This window comes from Dreissena polymorpha, chromosome 14, assembly GCF_020536995.1.
Source record: "Dreissena polymorpha isolate Duluth1 chromosome 14, UMN_Dpol_1.0, whole genome shotgun sequence".
Classification (NCBI taxonomy): Eukaryota; Metazoa; Mollusca; class Bivalvia; order Myida; family Dreissenidae; genus Dreissena; species Dreissena polymorpha.
This window is the reverse complement of record NC_068368.1, coordinates 43,126,570-43,145,818: the sequence shown is the minus strand read 5'-3', so window position 1 is coordinate 43,145,818 and position 19,249 is coordinate 43,126,570. Positions and strand designations below refer to the sequence as shown.

Sequence of the window (19,249 nt, the reverse complement as noted above, 5' to 3'; positions counted from 1 at the left end):
GAGCACCGCATTGCGGGTGCAGACCGCTCATCTATTTTTCTTTTTAAAGGTGAAGGGACCTGTCTCAATTTCAATCACAAAGGAAGGAGGGGTGCAGTGGAGGGGGTGTATAGTGTAGGGGTGTGGTCATTTATTACATTTTCTTCCAAAAATGCCAAAAAAATGCAATTTTTTTTTTTTTTTGGGGGGGGGGGGAAAGGGGGAATTCTTGGGTGGGATGGTTGGACAGTATTTCAAAAATAAAATGATACAAAAAAAATATTTGTTTTTTAACCATGTTTAAAAAAAAAAATTGGGGGGGGGGTGGGTTTGGGGGTTGGGTTGTGGGGGGGGGGGGGGTATAGTGTTAGGGTGTGGTGGATATTTATTAGATGATCTTTAAGAGAAAAAAACTTTGGGGGGGGATTGGGAGTGGAAGGGGGGGTTGGGGGATGGTTTGGGTGGAGTCTATTGTGGTATGTCAGGTAAGAGTTGTTTTGTCAAAGTATCAATCAAATCTAATCATAAATAAAGAAGTTATGGCAATTTTAGCTAAATTTAATAATTTGACCTTGAGTCATTCAAAGGTCAAGGTAAAATTCAATTTGCTAGGTACCAGCGTTCTAGATAAGCTGCGTATCAGCGTAATATACACATAAGAAATATCAAGATACGCTCAATTTATAATTTCCGTGCGTACATTTAAGCAGGCCAATCTGGACTTTATGCAAATGCTGTAAATTCTCTGCGTACAACGTTAACAAAAAATATAAACAGCCGATTGTCTTAGTAAGTAAGTGTTGCAAGTATGAAAGCAATAGCTTTGATACTTTGGGAATAAAATGGACCCAAACACAAAACTTAACCAAAATTTTCAATTTTCTAAGTATAAAAAGGGCCAATAATTCTGTCAAAATACCAGTCAGAGTTATATAACTTTGCCTGCACAGTCCCCTTATGATAGTAAGTAAGTGTTGCAAGTATGAAAGCAATAGCTTTGATACTTAAGGTATAAAATGGAACTAAACACAAAACTTAACCAAAAGTTTCAATTTTCTAAGTATAAAAAGGGAACATAATTCTGTCAAAATGCACGCCAGAGTTATCTTACTTTGCCTGCCCAGTCCCATCATGACAGTAAGTGTGTGTACCAAGTTTGAATGCAATAGCATTGATACTTTATTAGAATAGTGGACCTAAACGCAAAACTTAACAGGACGCCGACACTGACGCCGACGCCAAGTTGATGACAATAGCTCATTTTTTTTTCAAAAAATAGATGAGCTAATAAACTCCAAACTTTATTTTCCATTTTTTTTCTCAATACATTATCGACACAAAGAAATGAAGAAAAACAGCTGATCAAACGCTGATTTATGACAATTTAGAAAGGAGTGAAAGAATCTCTGGGAATCAATGTAAACTAAAATGTGAACACACTGGTTGCTCTATTATGACAAACATGTGTACCCTACACAAAAATCATGTATTATGACAAACATGTGTACCCTACACAACAATCATGTAAATATTTGCTCTTAGAATGATATAAGAAGCACTCTGGGAAAGCATACCTTAATGCATGTGCGTAAAGTCTCGTCCCAGATTAGCCTGCGTAGTGTGCACAGGCTAATCAGGGATGACACTATCTGCCATTATGGAATTTTTCCCTTCAAGGAAGTTCCTTCTAAACAAAAATCCATTATACATATATACAGAGTATTAACTGATAAATCTGGGCGGAGCCTAGGCTTATCTGGGACAACATTTTCAGACATGCAGCAAGTTTTCCGAGAATAAGAATCACATCTTGAATCAACATCCTAAAACCATACAATTTTGAACAAAACACATAAAAAATGATATGTTGACAAACGAATAAAATAAGCGTTTCAAAATATCTAACAATACATAAAGATAATCACTTATATAATGACGTATCAAAGGAAGCATGCAAACTTAACAAAATCAATAAAACATATCACTCCAAATTTATCAAATAAGTTTTAACTTAAGCATAAAAAAGAAGCACACAAAAATAGAGAATTAATTGTAGATGCCACAATTGAACAATTGGAGGCTGGGGAAAAAAGGATGTGCCAAAAAGAGATCTAATTAATTAACCAACTATTCATGATATAATCATATTAATGTTACCTACGTGTACATGAACAAGCAAAGGAATATAGATGTTCTGACTGATGTACTGTTAATGTTTTACATATTTCAGAGTTAAACATGTAAACAAAATGATACATGCATTTGTTCCATATGATTGTTTAATGTACCGGTAATCATAATACAACATTAGACAATATACATGTTATCACAAAACATGAAGACCTAAAACTATATTATGCTCTTCAAGTTGCTTAACATTTGCAAAAATCTTCCATTAACCATGTTTTAAAAACTATTAGAATACAATTGATTAACTCTTTAAAATTGTGCATGCACACAATCATGTAAACAAATACTAAACATAATGGGACAAATCGTTAAATTTTGGTACATTTCTAACGTAGCATTCACGTTTTTATATTTGAGTATAAATATGGTAACTTTTTGACCATATATCTTCATTTAAATGTACAACATAACAACACATCAAGGTAATACCACCAATTAAATATGTCATGTTCTAAGAAACTGATGCATGTGCGTAAAGTGTTGTCCCAGATTAGCCTGTGCAGTCCGCACAGGCTAATCAGGGACGACATTTTCCGCCTTAATTGGATTTTTGCTAAGAATAGACTTCATTTACACAAAAAATGTCATAAAAGCGGAAAGTGTCGTCCCTGATTAGCCTGTGCAGACTGCACAGGCTAATTGGGGACAACACTTTACGCACATGCATTATGCCCAGTTTTCTCAGAACTCGACTCAAATATGAGCATACAGACATGGTGATGGCACATCTTTCTTAAAATTAATGACCCATGCAAAAAATAAAATAGTTCAACTTTAATATTAGATAATTCAAACTTATTGGAAGACCTTTAGGTCTATAACATCAAACCAACAGATTCTTAAACATATGAGTTGGACCCCAGAAATAATCTTAATGTGCATGTGAGTGTCTGTAATTGATCCCAGAAATAATCTTAATGTGCATGTGAGTGTCTTTAATTGATGGATTAATTCAATTGATTTGTCCTTAACAAAGAAAGCATTAGTATTATTGATACCTTCTATAAACAAATGACATAAAGAACATTTTTACTGAAAATAAGTATCACCCACTTGGTCATGGAGACAATTAATTATTTTGAAAGGAATATTTATTTTAAATATTAACATTATACAACGTATTAAGTAAATGCAGATTATCAAACCAAATATAAGGCCCAATGGGTAAAGCGATCATCATTATTATAAGAGTAAATATTTTTACATAATGTTAAGGGGCCCTCCGGGATAAAGGAGGTTCATGCATGTTAGTAGAGTGTCATCCCATATTAGTGTCATCCCATATTAGCCTATGCAGATGCACAGGATAATCAGAGACTGCACTTTCCCCTTTAATTGAATTTTTGTTTAAAGGATGACTCATCTTAGTGAAAATCTATTTTAAGCCATAAGTGTCATCCCTTATTAGCCGCTGCTGACTACACAGGCTAATCTGGGATGACATTTTATGCACATGTTTTTAAATATTTTTCCCAGACAGAGGCTTAACACTACGGGTATATCCTTATATCTCTACTTCAAAACCAGGGGATTGTTTCAATAAACATCGTAGTACACATTTACGATACCATACATTTTTCGAAGATACAAAATTGCTAAAGTCCATATCATAGGATTATAAATTTTCAGTACTTAATTAATAACATTGGCATCTCAAGCGCTGTATATATTTGACAAGCATGACGAGCTAGTTCGTCTACTTATTAAGATTACAAAATCTCTCGTAAGTTAAAATTTGTCCTACAATCGTTTATGAAACGGCCCCCTGTGCAGTAACACCCATTATGTGTGACAGCACCAAACTTGTATTTGTACACTGTGACCCTTGTAATTAAAAAAAATATCCAATCATTCCAAGCTTCACTTTCTCTTCACAGAAGACCCTCCCAGCTTCCCACCCGTACTAGACACTGCCCCTGGGGATGATTGCGATGATTTCCCGGCCCCGGTTGATTTCCGAGACATGAGACTCGCTGCACTTTTCCTTGACCCACGCCTCTTCTTGTCGAGGATCACTTTATCATGCCTCACAAACAGACCGTGCCTTGGCCGACACTTGAAGTACTGGATGCCGTGAACAGAGCCATTGTTCTTACCTAGAACAGAGTGGATAGTCATGCTTTAGTAAAGTGGTTGTTATTTCTTTCTTTATCATGCTAGAGCCGTAGTATATACAGGGCGCTGTAGCGATGCAACGGATATGAAGTCACCCTTGTTGTCACGGAATTGTATCGTTTGTATTCAGCTGAACTCAGGGAACTTTCCCTATTGAATCTTATTTAGAAATGTGAAGCAGATGAAACAGTCTCAGGCTTTACCCATGATATGACTAGTTTTCTGAAAATGTGGGGGCCCACTACAAATGTCATACCTAGAAACAAGAGATGTGTTTGTCAGAAACACAATGCCCCCTAATGCGCCGCTATGAATTATTTTTTTCGATTTTTTTTTTACCTTTGACCTTGAAGGATGACCTTGACCTCCCACCACTAAAAATTTGCAGCTTTGTGAGATACACATGCATGCCAAATATCAAGTTGCTATCAACAATATTGCAAAAGTTATGACCAAGGTTAAAGTTTTGGGACACATACAATGACAGACAGACACATACAATGACAGACGGACAGGCAAAAACAATATACCCCCGATCATTCGATCCGCGGGCATAGAAAAATAGCAAAACAAATACCAAATGCCTATCAGTCAATAATTTCTGCCTATTTTGAGGTAAGCAGCCTTACCCTCAGGGAGGTCCAGCTCCACGCCCACCCAGGGCCCACTAGCAAACTCCACATTGCCAACAAACTGCACCACCCCGGTCATCTGGGCGGCAGACTTGGAGGCGGTCACTATGACACTCTCTCCGATTACTATCCAGGAGGGCACTGGGATCTCAGCCAGCCGGTCAAGGTCGGCGCGCGAACCAAACGAGCAGACACTCATACCATCCTCTGTGAATGATTATTAGTAGGGAATAATTATCTTGTCATAGTTGGTTATATGCCAATAAACACTTATTTTAAATTAAACAAGAGTTCCGCGGTCGGAGATGACCGCATTGAAGCCGGATTTTTGATTTAAATGACAGGAAAGTACCTTTCGTGTTTTTGTCTAGGTCCAAGCATACCAAAGTAATAACAATTTTAACATTTTAACATTGAAGGTCACAGTGACCTTGACCTTCAAATGAATGACATTGAAATGAGCAGTGGTGATCTTCTAGTACTGGCCAACCTTTATGTCAAGTTTGAAGACTCTAGGTACAAGCATACCAAAGTTATAACATGGAATAAGAACTTTAACATTTTTACCTACCAAAGTTATAAGAACTTTAACATTTTTACATTCAAGGTCACAGTGACCTTGACCTTAGAATGAATGACCTTGAAATGACCAGTGGTCATCTAAGTGTGCTTGCAAACCTTCATGTCAAGTTTGAAGACTCTATGTCCAAGCATACCAAAGTTATAACAATTTTAACATTTTAACATTTAAGGTCACAGTGACCTTGACCTTCAAATGAATGACATTGAAATGACCAGTGGTCATCTTCTAGTACTGGCCAATCTTTATTTCAAGTTTGAAGACTCTAGGTACAAGCATACCAAAGTTATAACATGAAATAAGAACTTTAACATTTTTACATTCAAGGTCACAGTGACCTTGACCTTCAAATGAATGACCTTGAAATGTCCAGTGGTTACTTACTAGTTCTGGCCAACCTTCATGTCAAGTTTCAAGACTCTAGGTCCAAGCATACCAAAGTTATAACAACTTTAACATTTTTACATTCAAGGTCACAGTGACCTTGACCTTCAAATGAATGACCTTGAAATGTCCAGTGGTTACTTACTAGTTCTGGCCAACCTTCATGTCAAGTTTCAAGACTCTAGGTCCAAGCATACCAAAGTTATAACAACTTTAACATTTTTATATTGAAGGTCACAGTGACCTTCACCTTCAAATGAATGACCTTGAAATGACCAGTGGTCATCTGTTAATCCTGGCCAACCTTCATGTCAAGTTTGAAGACTCTAGGTCCAAGCATACCAAAGTTATACCATGAAATAAGAACTTTAACATTTTTACATTCAAGGTCACAGTGACCTTGACCTTCAAATGAATGACCTTGAAATGACCAGTGGTTACTAACTAGTTATGGCCAACCTTCATGTCAAGTTTCAAGACTCTAGGTCCAAGCATACCAAAGTTATAACAACTTTAACATTTTTTATATTGAAGGTCACAGTGACCTTGACCTTCAAATGAATGACCTTGAAATGACCAGTGGTCATCTGTTAATCCTGGCCAACCTTCATGTCAAGTTTGAAGACTCTAGGTCCAAGCATACCAAAGTTATACCATGAAATAAGAACTTTAACATTTTCGAGCACGCCGCCCGCCCCCCCCGCCCGCCCCCCCCGCCCCCCCCGCCCGCCCGACAACATCAATCTATAAGCCGAGATTTTTTCGAAAAAAATCCGGCTAATTAAATGTAAATAATCATAAGTAAGACATTATTATCTCTATATGGGCGTCTTTCAGGGAAAACTAGGCTTACTTCATGTGTGTAAAGTGTCATCCCAGATTAACCTGTGCAGGCTGCAAAGGCTGATCAGGGGCTCGACTTTCCTCTTTAAGGGAATATTTTGCTCAATGGAAGTCTCTTCTAAACAAACATTACAGTCTACGCCGAAGGTGTCGCCCCTATATCGTTGGCCTGTATGGACTGCACAGGCTTATCTGGCACAAAACTCTACACACATGCAGTTAGATCAGATATCCCAGAAAAGGCTTTTATCATACCACTGCATTGATATCTGCCTGATATACGTTCCCTGACATATTTTTTTATATCATGGTCAACAGGAAGTTCTTATATCATTATATCAGTCATGTGGGGAGGATGGTCATATTACTCGGAATCAACTATTAAGTAATCATTTCAAGTAAAATCGAATCAGATTCAACAAGACAAACAATTTGATACCAAGATGTAATATATTTTAAACACAAAATGCAACACAAACAGCAAAAAACAATTGTTACAAATATTAAGAGCGCGTGCTCATGTCGTCATTATTAACACGTCAAACAACAAAAGTTATATTCTTTCCCGCTAAAACTCCAGTTTTTAAGCCATTTTTTCATTATTTCTTTAAAATGCGGGACGTAGGGGTATGATAAACAGAAAAACTGGTAACTGCCTGATCTTTTTAATACATATCAGTCTCGGCACAAATAAAATAATGGCCTTGCCATTATATTATTCTAAGCCTTGCTTGATATATTACAGAAAGATCAGGCAATAACCTGTTATTCTATATATATAATTGTTTATTTGCCATTAAAACACTCATTTTAAATTCTGATGCTAAGGAACAAAACCAAGAGACTTTCAGCTTGATCTTTTAATAGCCATGCGTCATAATGAAAAAGCATTGTCTATTGGAAAATAAACTATGCATGAAGTGAAAAAAATACATTATGGTTTCATAACATGATTCAATTGTTAATTTTATACGGTTATAACTGCAATGGGCATGGTAAAATGGATGATGAAATGCCTCAGGAAGTTAATGACTTGATTAACGAATATAGAGTTCTCACCTGACAGGTGTTCATCAGAGAATGTGAGACTGCTACGCTTGCTCTGCTCCTGCAAAGAGGAATCCAAAAACTTTGTATCCGAGGTAACGATGCAGGACACCGGTCGTTGTCTCGGCTCTGATCTCGTCCCTTCTTTCCGTCTACGATCCTTTCCTAGCGGCGTGCTATGATTCTCAGGTCTCATTGCAAGATCATAGTTTGAAAAGCTATCGTTCAATTCTTGACCACCTGAATCAATATTATCTTTTACATTACTTTTGTCCCCATCTGTATCTATACTTGTGTTGGTCATATTCATTGTAAACTCCGAGTTGTCAGGTCCGAACTCATCACCAAGTCTTTCCAGCTCTTCCATTGCTTCCATGCTGTACGGATCCATGCTTTCAGAGTGCAGAGGCCTTCTCCCTCTAGACGTGTTGGATGAACTATCACTACTTCTACTTGAATTAAAAACAACTTTTTCTTCACTATCTAACTTACTACTGTGAGACTCACTTTTTAAATGTTTCTCTCCTACATCTTCACCACTAACGCTTCTATTATGTTCAACTTTAGTCTCAATTTCAACAGAAGACATTCCTATACTTTTATTTACATTAATATTGCCCAACTGTATATGAGAATCATTAACAACACCCGTGGGAACCTTTGATCTGTCCCTATTCATCCCACCAGCATTCAAAGATTGCACAATATCCGAGCCATGTTTACCAAAACTCACCCCGTCTTCTTTAATTTTCGACAGGTCTTCTTCACTGATGTGCAGTTTCAGAACTTCAGAGGATTCTTCATCATCATCACTATCATCCAAACCCAAGTCCACATTGCCATCATCATCATAATTAAAACAATCATCAGCAAGGGTCACTCTATCATCAGTGTCTTTATCATCAGCATCTTCCTCACACATGTTTTCAATTGTATCATTACTTGCACTGAGCATTCCAGTCACACCTTCCCGGTCCAACTCTTGATCACCGAGGATACAGTTTCTGACCTCTAAACTACTGACCATGACTTGACCTTGAAACTGACCCACATCATCCCCATCACTATCTCCACTACCGGCATGCTCCAGACCAGGTTTCCTGTGACCTCCGTGACCTTCAGAATCTTCGTTGCTACGGAGACTAAGAGAATCTTCAGAAGACAAGGTCAAGGTGGACACAGCCTGTGACCCATATCCACTAGAGGTCATACTAGGTGTGCCCTTCCCTTGACATTCAGTTATACTGTCACAGGTCACCGAATGAGAAATGGCTGTTCTTTTCACCTCCCCAGTATTGGTGACTACTTCAGACAGGTTACCTGTTTCTACCTGCTTAGAAAGCTGCTGGCTCTCATATGACTCAAAATCCTGAAAGTCGTCAGCTATTGGACTGGTTTTTCTTGGCTCAATTATACTCTTTTTAAGCTTAGCGAATTCTTCTTTAAGACTCAGTAAATCATTTTTTGTCTCCAGAAGCTCATGTTTGGAAGAGCTTGTATCAAGGGAGACATCCAAATCTAGTGTCTTCTTGGCGTCAAGGGAAGACTGTTTGGAGGACCTTGGGCTTTCTCCATATGAGTTGTCTTCCTTGAAAGAAACAAACCAAATTGCAAGATACAATCCAGATATAAAAGCCTCAGATTCAAAGGTTAAAAGTTAACAGTGAGAATAATAGTCTGATATTGATACATTGTGACATCTTCAGCAGACTTTCACATTAACTCTTTGCATGCTGGGAAATTTGTCGTCTGCTAAAATGCCGTCTGCTGCATTTCTAAAATTAGCATTTTCTTCGATTTTTTTCAAAGAATACTATCAGAATAGCAAACAGTTTGGATCCTGATGAGACGCCACGTTCTGTGGTGTCTCATCTGGATCCAAACTGTTTGCAAAGGTCTTTAAAATTCGGTTCCAGCGCTGAAAGGGTTAACCCATGATCAATGGGATAACACACTTCAAATTATACAGAAAACTTATTGATCACTATGCCTCAGAACCGTCACATTTGTTTTGTCTATTTTTGTATCAAAATCTTGTAAAAGATTGTGTTAACATTGTAACATATTCCCATGACTGACTCATAAATATGGGCGTGCTATGTTTTTTCAAAATTAAAAAAACATGGGCTGTTTGTAAAACATGCATGTCCCCATATAGGCTGTCAGTTGTAGTGGCAGCCAATGTGTGAATACGTTTGTTGTCACTGTAACCTTGACCTTTGACCTAGTGACCTGAAAATCAATAGGGGTCATCTGCCAGTCATGATCAATGTACCTATGAAGTTTCATGATCCTAGGCGTAAGCTTTCTTGAGTTATCATCCGGAAACAATTTTACTGTGTCGGGTCACCGTGACCTTGACCTTTGACCTAGTGACCTGAAAATCAATAGGAGTCATCTGCGAGTCATGATCAATGTACCTATGAAGTTTCATGATCCAAGGCGTAAGCTTTCTTGAGTTATCATCCGGAAACCATTTTACTGTGTCAGGTCACTAGGTCAAAGTGTCAAGTCACCATGACCTTGACTTTAGACCTAGTGACCTGAAAATCAATAGGGGTCATCTGCGAGTCATGATCAATGTACCTATGAAGTTTCATGATCCTAGGCGTAAGCGCTCTTGAGTTATCAGCCGAAAACCATTTTACTGGTTCCAGTCATCGTGACCTTTGACCTAGTGACCTGAAAATCAATAGGGGTCATCTGCGAGTCATGATCAATGTACATAGGAAGTTTCATGATCCTAGGCATAAGTGTTCTAGAGTTATCATCCGGAAACCATTTTACTGGTTCTAGTCACCGTGACCTTTGACCTAGTGACCTGAAAATCAATAGGGGTCATCTGCAAGTCATGATCTATGTACCTATGAAGTTTCATGATCCTAGGCGTAAGCGTTCTTGAGTTATCATCTGGAAACCATTCGGTGGACGGACCGACGGACGGACCGACGGGCTGACCGACCGGCATGTGCAAAACAATATACCCCCTCTTCTTCGAAGGGGGGCATAAGTTTTTGTTACAGTCTTATCTGCAAAAGTGAAATTTATACAACCTATGTTTAGCAATATTAGTTAACAGAATTATTTTACAAGATAGGTCAAACGTGCGGACTGCACAGACTAATCTGAGACAACACTAAACGCACATGCATTAAGCCAAGTTTGTCAAGATTAAGAATTATGAGGTCATAAATTACGAAATGTGTTAAGGAACCAAAATGTGATGGAAGCGTCCTATGCCAATACCATACATGCTAAAAAAGGGCATAGTCTCGAGCCAGGGGCTGTAGGAAGCAAGGGTGGAGGTTAGTTTACTAAAGGGTCCACAAGTACCTCCTCACTGTCAAGTAGGTGCTGTTTCTGGTCCCTGGAGTGATGCTCCTCCCGTAGGGTCTGTAGGGGCTTCACGTTGCTACGACGATCCAAGGGGCTGAGGGCACTCAGGGCTGATTTAATGTTCACTGCAGAACCAACATACAGATTAGTCCTAGATAGCTTGATGGCTTAAACAGTTATAATGTCTCATCTTTGAGCAAAAACACTTAAACTAAAATTGCAAGTGAAACTTTTAATGTTGTATGGTCACTTGCCTTAAATAATGTTAACTAGAATTTCGCTACTGATTATGTTTCTGGAGAGTCATTGTTACATGTACTATGTTTTTGCAAGAAGATAATGCTATGAAGGATTAAGCCTGAAACCATGGTAATTATGGTATCTAAAACTGGTATGTTACCATGGTATCTAATACTGGTATGTTACCATTGTATCTAAAACTGGTATGTTACCATGGTATCTAATACTGGTATGTTATCAGGTATCTAATACTGTTATGTTACCATGGTATCTAATACTGGTATGTTACCATGGTATCTAATACTGGTATGTTACCATGGTATCTTATACTGGTATGTTACCATGGTATCTAATACTGGTATGTTACCATGGTATCTAATACTGGTATGTTACCATGGTATCTTATACTGGTATGTTACCATGGTATCTAATACTGGTATGTTACCATGGTATCTAATACTGGTATGTTACCATGGTATCTAATACTGGTATGTTACCATGGTATCTTATACTGGTATGTTACCATGGTATCTAATACTGGTATGTTACCATGGTATCTAATACTGGCATGTTACCATGGTATCTAATACTGGTATGTTACCATGGTATCTAATACTGGTATGTTACCATGGTATCTAATACTGGTATGTTACCATGGTATCTAATACTGGTATGTTACCATGGTATCTAATACTGGTATGTTACAATGGTATCTAATACTGGCATGTTACAATGGTATCTAATACTGGCATGTTACAATGGTTTCTAATACTGGCATGTTACCATGGTATCTAATACTGGTATGTTACCATGGTATCTTATACTGGTATGTTACCATGGTATCTAATACTGGTATGTTACCATGGTATATAATACTGGTATGTTACCATGGTATCTTATACTGGTATGTTACCATGGTGTCTAATACTGGTATGTTACCATAGTATCTAATACTGGTATGTTACCATGGTATCTTATACTGGTATGTTACCATGGTATCTAATACTGGTATGTTACCATGGTATCTAATACTGGTATGTTACCATGGTATCTAATACTGGTATGTTACCATGGTATCTTATACTGGTATGTTACCATGGTATCTAATACTGGTATGTTACCATGGTATCTAATACTGGTATGTTACCATGGTATCTTATACTGGTATGTTGCCATGGTATCTAATACTGGTATGTTTCCATGGTATCTAATACTGGTATGTTACCATGGTATCTAATACTGGTATGTTACCATGGTATCTAATACTGGTATGTTACAATGGTATCTAATACTGGCATGTTACAATGGTATCTAATACTGGCATGTTACAATGGTATCTAATACTGGTATGTTACCATGGTATCTAATACTGGTATGTTACCATGGTATCTTATACTGGTATGTTACCATGGTATCTAATACTGGCATGTTACAATGGTATCTAATACTGGCATGTTACAATGGTATCTAATATTGGTATGTTACCATGGTATCTTATACTGGTATGTTACCATGGTATCTAATACTGGTATGTTACAATGGTATCTAATACTGGTATGTTACAATGGTATCTAATTATGGCATGTTAAAAGGGTATCTAATACTGGCATGTTACAATGGTATCTAATACTGGTATGTTACAATGGTATCTAATACTGGTATGTTACAATGGTATCTAATACTGGCATGTTCAAATGATACAACAACTCAATGTTTAGCCATTATACTTTCATAAGAGCCACTCTCAGGCAAAACCAGAGATAATGCCTGTGCAAAAAAGTATCATAACTTATTAGTAAAGTCTGTTATAAAAATGTTCATCTATATGAAGACTCTTCTAAGTAAAAATCCAGCATAGGCATAAAGTGTCATCCCTGATTAGTCTTAACGAACTGCACAGGCTTATCTGGGATGATTCTTTACTCACAGGCTTATCTGGGATGATTCTTTACTCACAGGCTTATCTGGGATGATTCTTTTCTCACATGCATATCTGGGATGATTCTTTACTCTCATGCATAAAGCCTGATTTTCCCAAAGACCAAATGGTATGCTGACTACATTTTATGGCTTCAAATGGGCAAAACATTTAATTATCAAGTCGAAACATGACAACTCAAGACTTAGAGAGTGTTTGAGAGACAATACTACTTTTTTAAATTCATGTAGAAGTGTATAAGGTTTTCACGCACAGACATTTAATTAAGCTCTTCTTTATGCCAAAGCAACACAATATTGTGAAACTGGTCAGGTTTATAGTCTCACTTAACCCTTTGCATGCTGGGAAATTTGTCGTCTGCTTAAATGTTGTCTGCTGAATTTGTAAAATTAGCATTTTCTTCGATTTTTTTCAAGGAATACTATCACAGTAGCAGACAGTTTGGATCCTGATGAGACGCCACATTCTGTGGTGTCTCATCTGGATCCAAACTGTTTGCAAAGGCCTTCAAAAAATTGGTTCCAGCAATGGAAGAGTTAAAAGAACATGTAACTTGCCAACTTGTTTTCTACACACTCATGCCTTCACAGTCTACTGCATGCCTCAAACATCAAAACAACCTTTACAATAAATCAAACTTTCTGATTTGAGATATAACTATAATATTTGTGTAATTATATAACATTCTGCAACATATTTATACATTATAATTAAGGTCAAAAGTAAGAAAAAGATGCGTATATATAAATAGTGGTATTAGTAGCAATCAGGAACTAGAAATGGCGCAGCAGAGGCCGACGCGTATCCCCACGCTGCATGTTTGACCCGGGGGCGCCCCAGGGTTGGTTATGGGGCCATGCATAGTTGAGGTTGACCGTATTTTCATAAGAGAAGTTCAGTATCAATTAGAAGTGAATCGGTGTAAAAATGAAGAAGTTAAGTAAAGGGCAATTTTGGGTGGGTGTGGCCTATGTGGGCGGGGCGGCCCAGGGTTGGTAATGGGGCTATGCATAGTTGAGATTGACCGTATTGTCATAAGAGAAGTTCAGTATCAATTAGAAGTGAATTGGTGTAGAAATGAAGAAGTAACAGTAAAAGGCAATAATGGGTGGGTGTGGCCTGTGTGGGTGGGGCGCCTCAGGGTTGGTAATGGAGCCATGCATAGTTGAGATTGACCGTAATGTCATGCATTGTTGAGATTGACCGTATTGTCCTAAATGAATTTCAGTATCAATTTGAAGTGAATCGGTGTAGAAATTAAGAAATTATAGTCAAAGGCAATTTTGGGTGATTGTGGTCTATGTGGGCGGGGCGCCCCACGGTTGGTAATGGGTTCATGCATATTTGAGATTTACCGTATTGTCATAAGAGAATTTCAGTATCAATTGGAAGTGAATCGGTGTAGAAATTAAGAAATTATAGTGAAAGGCAATTTTGGGTTGGTGTGGTCTATGTGGGTGGGGCGACCCAGGGTTGTTAATGGGGCCATGCATAGTTGAGATTGACCGTATAGTCATAAGAGAGGTTCAGTATCAATTTGAAGTAAATCGGTGCAGAAATGAAACAGTTAATGTAAAATAACATAAAAAATGAGTGAAAATCTCTGACCCGACCCCCCCCCCAACCCCCATTTCTTTTGACCCAGGGGTCAGATCAAAATTCCAAATAGTGCAGTGTTGCCCATAAGCTCATAGCTACCATGTGTGCAAGTTTCAAGGTTCTAGTGCTTATAGTGTAGGAGGAGATAGTGGCCAGGACGGAAAGACAGACGGACAGACGGACGGCAGAGATAACCACAATATCCTCACGCTTTTCAAAAAGCGTGGGGATAACAATACTTCGTTCCGGATGTTAGAAGTTTGGACATTTTAATTTCAGGTTTAAAACATGAACACTATTGTAAATTCAAATAATGAAAAAAAAATCATATCAGCATGTGTTCCCATACCTGATGAAAGTATAAATGCGAATGTTTTGAGTTTACACATCACCCAAAAGACATAATTTTGTAACAGGTTTCTGTGAAATATTTGACCTATTTCTTCGTTATAGAACAGTGCAACTTTATTGCAAAACATCAATTTAAATGTTCATTATATGAATATTTATATGATGATAATCTGTAATCTTCAAGTATTTGTTTCAATGCATAACAATTTCAGCCAAGCGCATTTTACAAAATAGTTGTTAGAGTAAATAATTCTTAACACGCTGATGATGGGCAATAGAGAAATCCTACATACAATGTCTCATACTTCAATCTACAGTAGGTTCTTGGACAGACAAAAATAATGTATCCTATTGCAAGAACTCTAGTCAAGAAATCGATTCAGGAAAATGCATTAAATCTTGGTTGGACCTAAGACAAACTACAAACTAAACATAACAAGCGAACACAAACACAGCAAACAAACACTGAAGTTCAGCAGAATAACCATCAGGCAACTATAAATAAGAATTAACATGAATGGCTTAACACAAATGTGACGCAAAACAAAACACAAAAGGAACAAGTAACGATGGACATAAATTCCTAACACAATTAATCATGTTCTAAGCTAACATTTTGAAGCCAGTTTTAATTAAAAAAATTGGATGTCAAGGAAAATCTTCAGAACTCTAGTTCTTTACTTACAAGGTAGAGAAAAGCATTATTAAACTTAAAAGAATATGAAGTTTTTTTATTTGTCAAAAATATAAAAAAACACCATAAAATCAAGATTCCATATGGTCTGGAAATGTTAACAATTATGTCATCTTTTATTGCACATCTCACATAAATTGAATTTTGAATTATAAAGCTGGTTTTGCACATTTAGGATGCATTTACATCCAATTTTATTGACTACAGTCTATAATAAAAAATGTGGGTGGGGAACAAAAGAAATCAACCAAAATAAAATTAGCTTAAATTAAGGCGACAAAAACAAATCTGTAACATTTACCACTGTGGAACGGGGCTTTCAGATCTAAAGACTTGGGGCGGGCTGGAAATAATTGGTATCAAAATAATGCTGAGCAAAATCTATCATAATACTGCAAAATCATCATTATTTGTGTGAACAATGTATTGCTATTGTTACAAACACATTTACATTACAAACAACTGATACAAATTCCAAAGTTGTATTTCTTAAATCAGAAATCCATGAATTGATGCAACCAGGATATTATTTTACAACCACACAATTTCCTGCCAAGAAATATAAATACGCTGTGCTCTGTGAAAAGGGAGGTTCAATGCATGTGCATAGCACAGGCTAATCTTAGATGATACTTTTCACTTTAATGATATTTTTTGTTTAAAGAAAGTTTTTTCTTAGCAAAATTCTACTTTACGTGGAAAATGTCATCCCTGATGTGCCTGCGCAGACTGTACAGGCTTATCTGGGATGACACTTTACGCACATGTATTAAACCCCTTTTCACAGAGCGCAGATTAAATGATTTTGCAATATTTATATCATTTTTAAATTTAACAAAAAAGAACTGGAATAACACATATATTGATTTTATGTGAAATTGAGAAAGAATTACTCAATTAAGTTATAAACAAATTATTTTAACTTTAGCAATAAACCGTTGAGATGATTTAAATTGAAAGTAAAATAATTATCATGTGTGTGCAAAATATTCCTAGATAAAAAAGGCTCTGGCTAAATCTCAAAATATTATAAGAAATGCTCGGAGAACACGTTGCTTAATGCATGTGCGTAAAATATTGTTCCAGATTAGCCTGTGCAGTTTACACAGGCTAACCAGGAAAAACACTTTTTTGCTGGAATTGTATGTTAATATGAAGTCTGTTCTTAGCAAAAAACTGGTTAATTTGCATTAAGTTTTTTCTCTGATAAGCCTGTGGAAACATCTCGGACGACACTTAATGCACGTCATGCATTAAACACTTATATCCCAGAGCAAGATTCATAATATGTGTCTTGTTCTGAGAAAACTGGGCTTAATTCATGTGCGTAAAGTGTCGTCCCAGATTAGCCTGTGCAGTCTGCAGAGGCTAATCAGGGACGACACTTTCTGTCTAAACTTGATTTTCGTTAAGGAGGGACTTCCTTGAAACTAAAAATACCATTAAAGCTGAAAGTGTCGTCCCTGATTAGCCTGTGCGGACTGCACAGGCTAATCTGGGACGGCACTCTACGCACATGCATTATGCCCAGTTTTCTCAGAACAAGACACATATATGGACTGTTTTGTGAAAGAAGGAACAACTCAGGGGCTATGGATCAATAAAATTGAAACAAATATTCAGTGAGTAGCAAATGTATGAGCGTAACATATACCAAACTTGCAAAATATTGTATCAAACAGAAATTACATCAGAAAGACATGTGAAAAAAGTCTGATCTTCACCAAATTTTGATAAAGTGTTTATGGGCAATATATTTTGGCAAATCTTCATAATTTCAAACTAGGTTCCAGGAAATGTGGAGGCTAATTCCAATCATCTTCAATTGAGTTGCACACTGGAGTCAAGCAAGGCATTTTAAGTAGTCAATACTTGAGCTAGGTGTTTAAAGTGTTTATGTCGAGCTAAGTCTTAAAAGTGTCCATATTGAGCTAGGTGTTTTAAAGTGTTTATGTCGAGCTAAGTCTTAAAAGTGTCCATATTGAGCTAGGTGTTTAAAGTGTTTATGTCGAGCTAAGTCTTAAAAGTGTCCATATTGAGCTATTTGTTTAAAGTGTTTATGTCGAGCTAAGTCTTTAAAGTGTCCATATTGAGCTAGGTGTTTAGAGTGTTTATGTTGAGCTAAGTCTTAAAAGTGTCCATATTGAGCTACGTGTTTTAAAGTGTTTATGTCGAGCTAAGTCTTAAAAGTGTCCATATTGAGCTAGGTGTTTAAAGTGTTTATGTCGAGCTTAGTCTTTAAAGTGTCCATATTGAGCTAGGTGTTTTAAAGTGTTTATGTCGAGCTAAGTCTTAAAAGTGTCCATATTGAGCTAGGTGTTTAGAGTGTTTATGTCGAGCTTAGTCTTTAAAGTGTCCATATTGAGCTAGGTGTTTTAAAGTGTTTATGTTGAGCTAAGTCTTAAAAGTGTCCATATTGAGCTAGGTGTTTTAAAGTGTTTATGTCGAGCTTAGTCTTTAAAGTGTCCATATTGAGCTAGGTGTTTAAAGTGTTTATGTCGAGCTAAGTCTTAAAAGTGTCCATATTGAGCTAGGTGTTTTTAAGTGTTTATGTCGAGCTATGTCTTAAAAGTGTCCATATTGAGCTAGGTGTTTTAAAGTGTTTATGTCGGGCTAAGTCTTAAAAGTGTCCATATTGAGCTAGGTACTTAAAGTGTTTATGTCGAGCTAAGTCTTTAAAGTGTCCATATTGAGCTAGGTGTTTAGAGTGTTTATGTTGAGCTAAGTCTTAAAAGTGTCCATATTGAGCTAGGTGTTTTAAAGTGTTTATGTCGAGCTGAGTCTTTTAAGTGTCCATATTGAGCTAGGTGTTTTAAAGTGTTTATGTCGAGCTGAGTCTTTTAAGTGTCCATATTGAGCTAGGTGTTTAAAGTGTTTATGTCGAGCTAAGTCTTAAAAGTGTCCATATTGAGCTAGGTGTTTAAGTGTTTATGTCGGGCTAAGTCTTAAAAGTGTCCGTATTGAGCTAGGTACTTAAAGTGTTTATGTCAAGCTGAGTCTTTTAAGTGTCCATATTGAGCTAGGTGTTTAAAGTGTTTATGTCGAGCTAAGTCTTTAAAGTGTCCATATTGAGCTAGGTGTTTAAGTGTTTATGTCGGGCTAAGTCTTAAAAGTGTCCATATTGAGCTAGGTACTTAAAGTGTTTATGTCGAGCTGAGTCTTTTAAGTGTCCATATTGAGCTAGGTGTTTAAAGTGTTTATGTCGAGCTAAGTCTTTTAAGTGTCAATATTGAGCTAGGTGTGTAAAGTATTTATGTCGAGCTAAGTCTTTAAAGTGTCAATATTGAGCTAGGTGTTTAAAGTGTTTATGTCGAGCTTAG

The 19,249-nt window shown here is 37.0% G+C and overlaps 1 protein-coding gene across 4 annotated transcripts in view; it reads right to left on the bottom strand.

Annotated features, from left to right (window-relative positions):
* Nucleotides 1–417: 417 nt before the first annotated feature.
* Nucleotides 418–19,249, bottom strand: part of LOC127857789 (kinesin-like protein KIF13A) — a 211,081-nt gene continuing 192,249 nt past the window's right edge. For 2 of the 4 annotated variants that reach the window (XM_052394453.1, XM_052394455.1), the window contains 5 exons: nucleotides 16,231–16,272; nucleotides 11,104–11,231; nucleotides 7,783–9,358; nucleotides 4,914–5,123; nucleotides 418–4,265 (listed from right to left, as the gene is read on the bottom strand). In XM_052394453.1, the coding sequence (XP_052250413.1) occupies nucleotides 4,030–4,265; nucleotides 4,914–5,123; nucleotides 7,783–9,358; nucleotides 11,104–11,231; nucleotides 16,231–16,272 (2,192 nt within the window). In that variant the 3' untranslated portion in view covers nucleotides 418–4,029. Of the gene's footprint in view, nucleotides 4,266–4,913; nucleotides 5,124–7,782; nucleotides 9,359–11,103; nucleotides 11,232–16,230; nucleotides 16,273–19,249 lie in introns of those variants that run through there. The other 2 variants (XM_052394454.1, XM_052394456.1) reach the window with 2 other exon arrangements.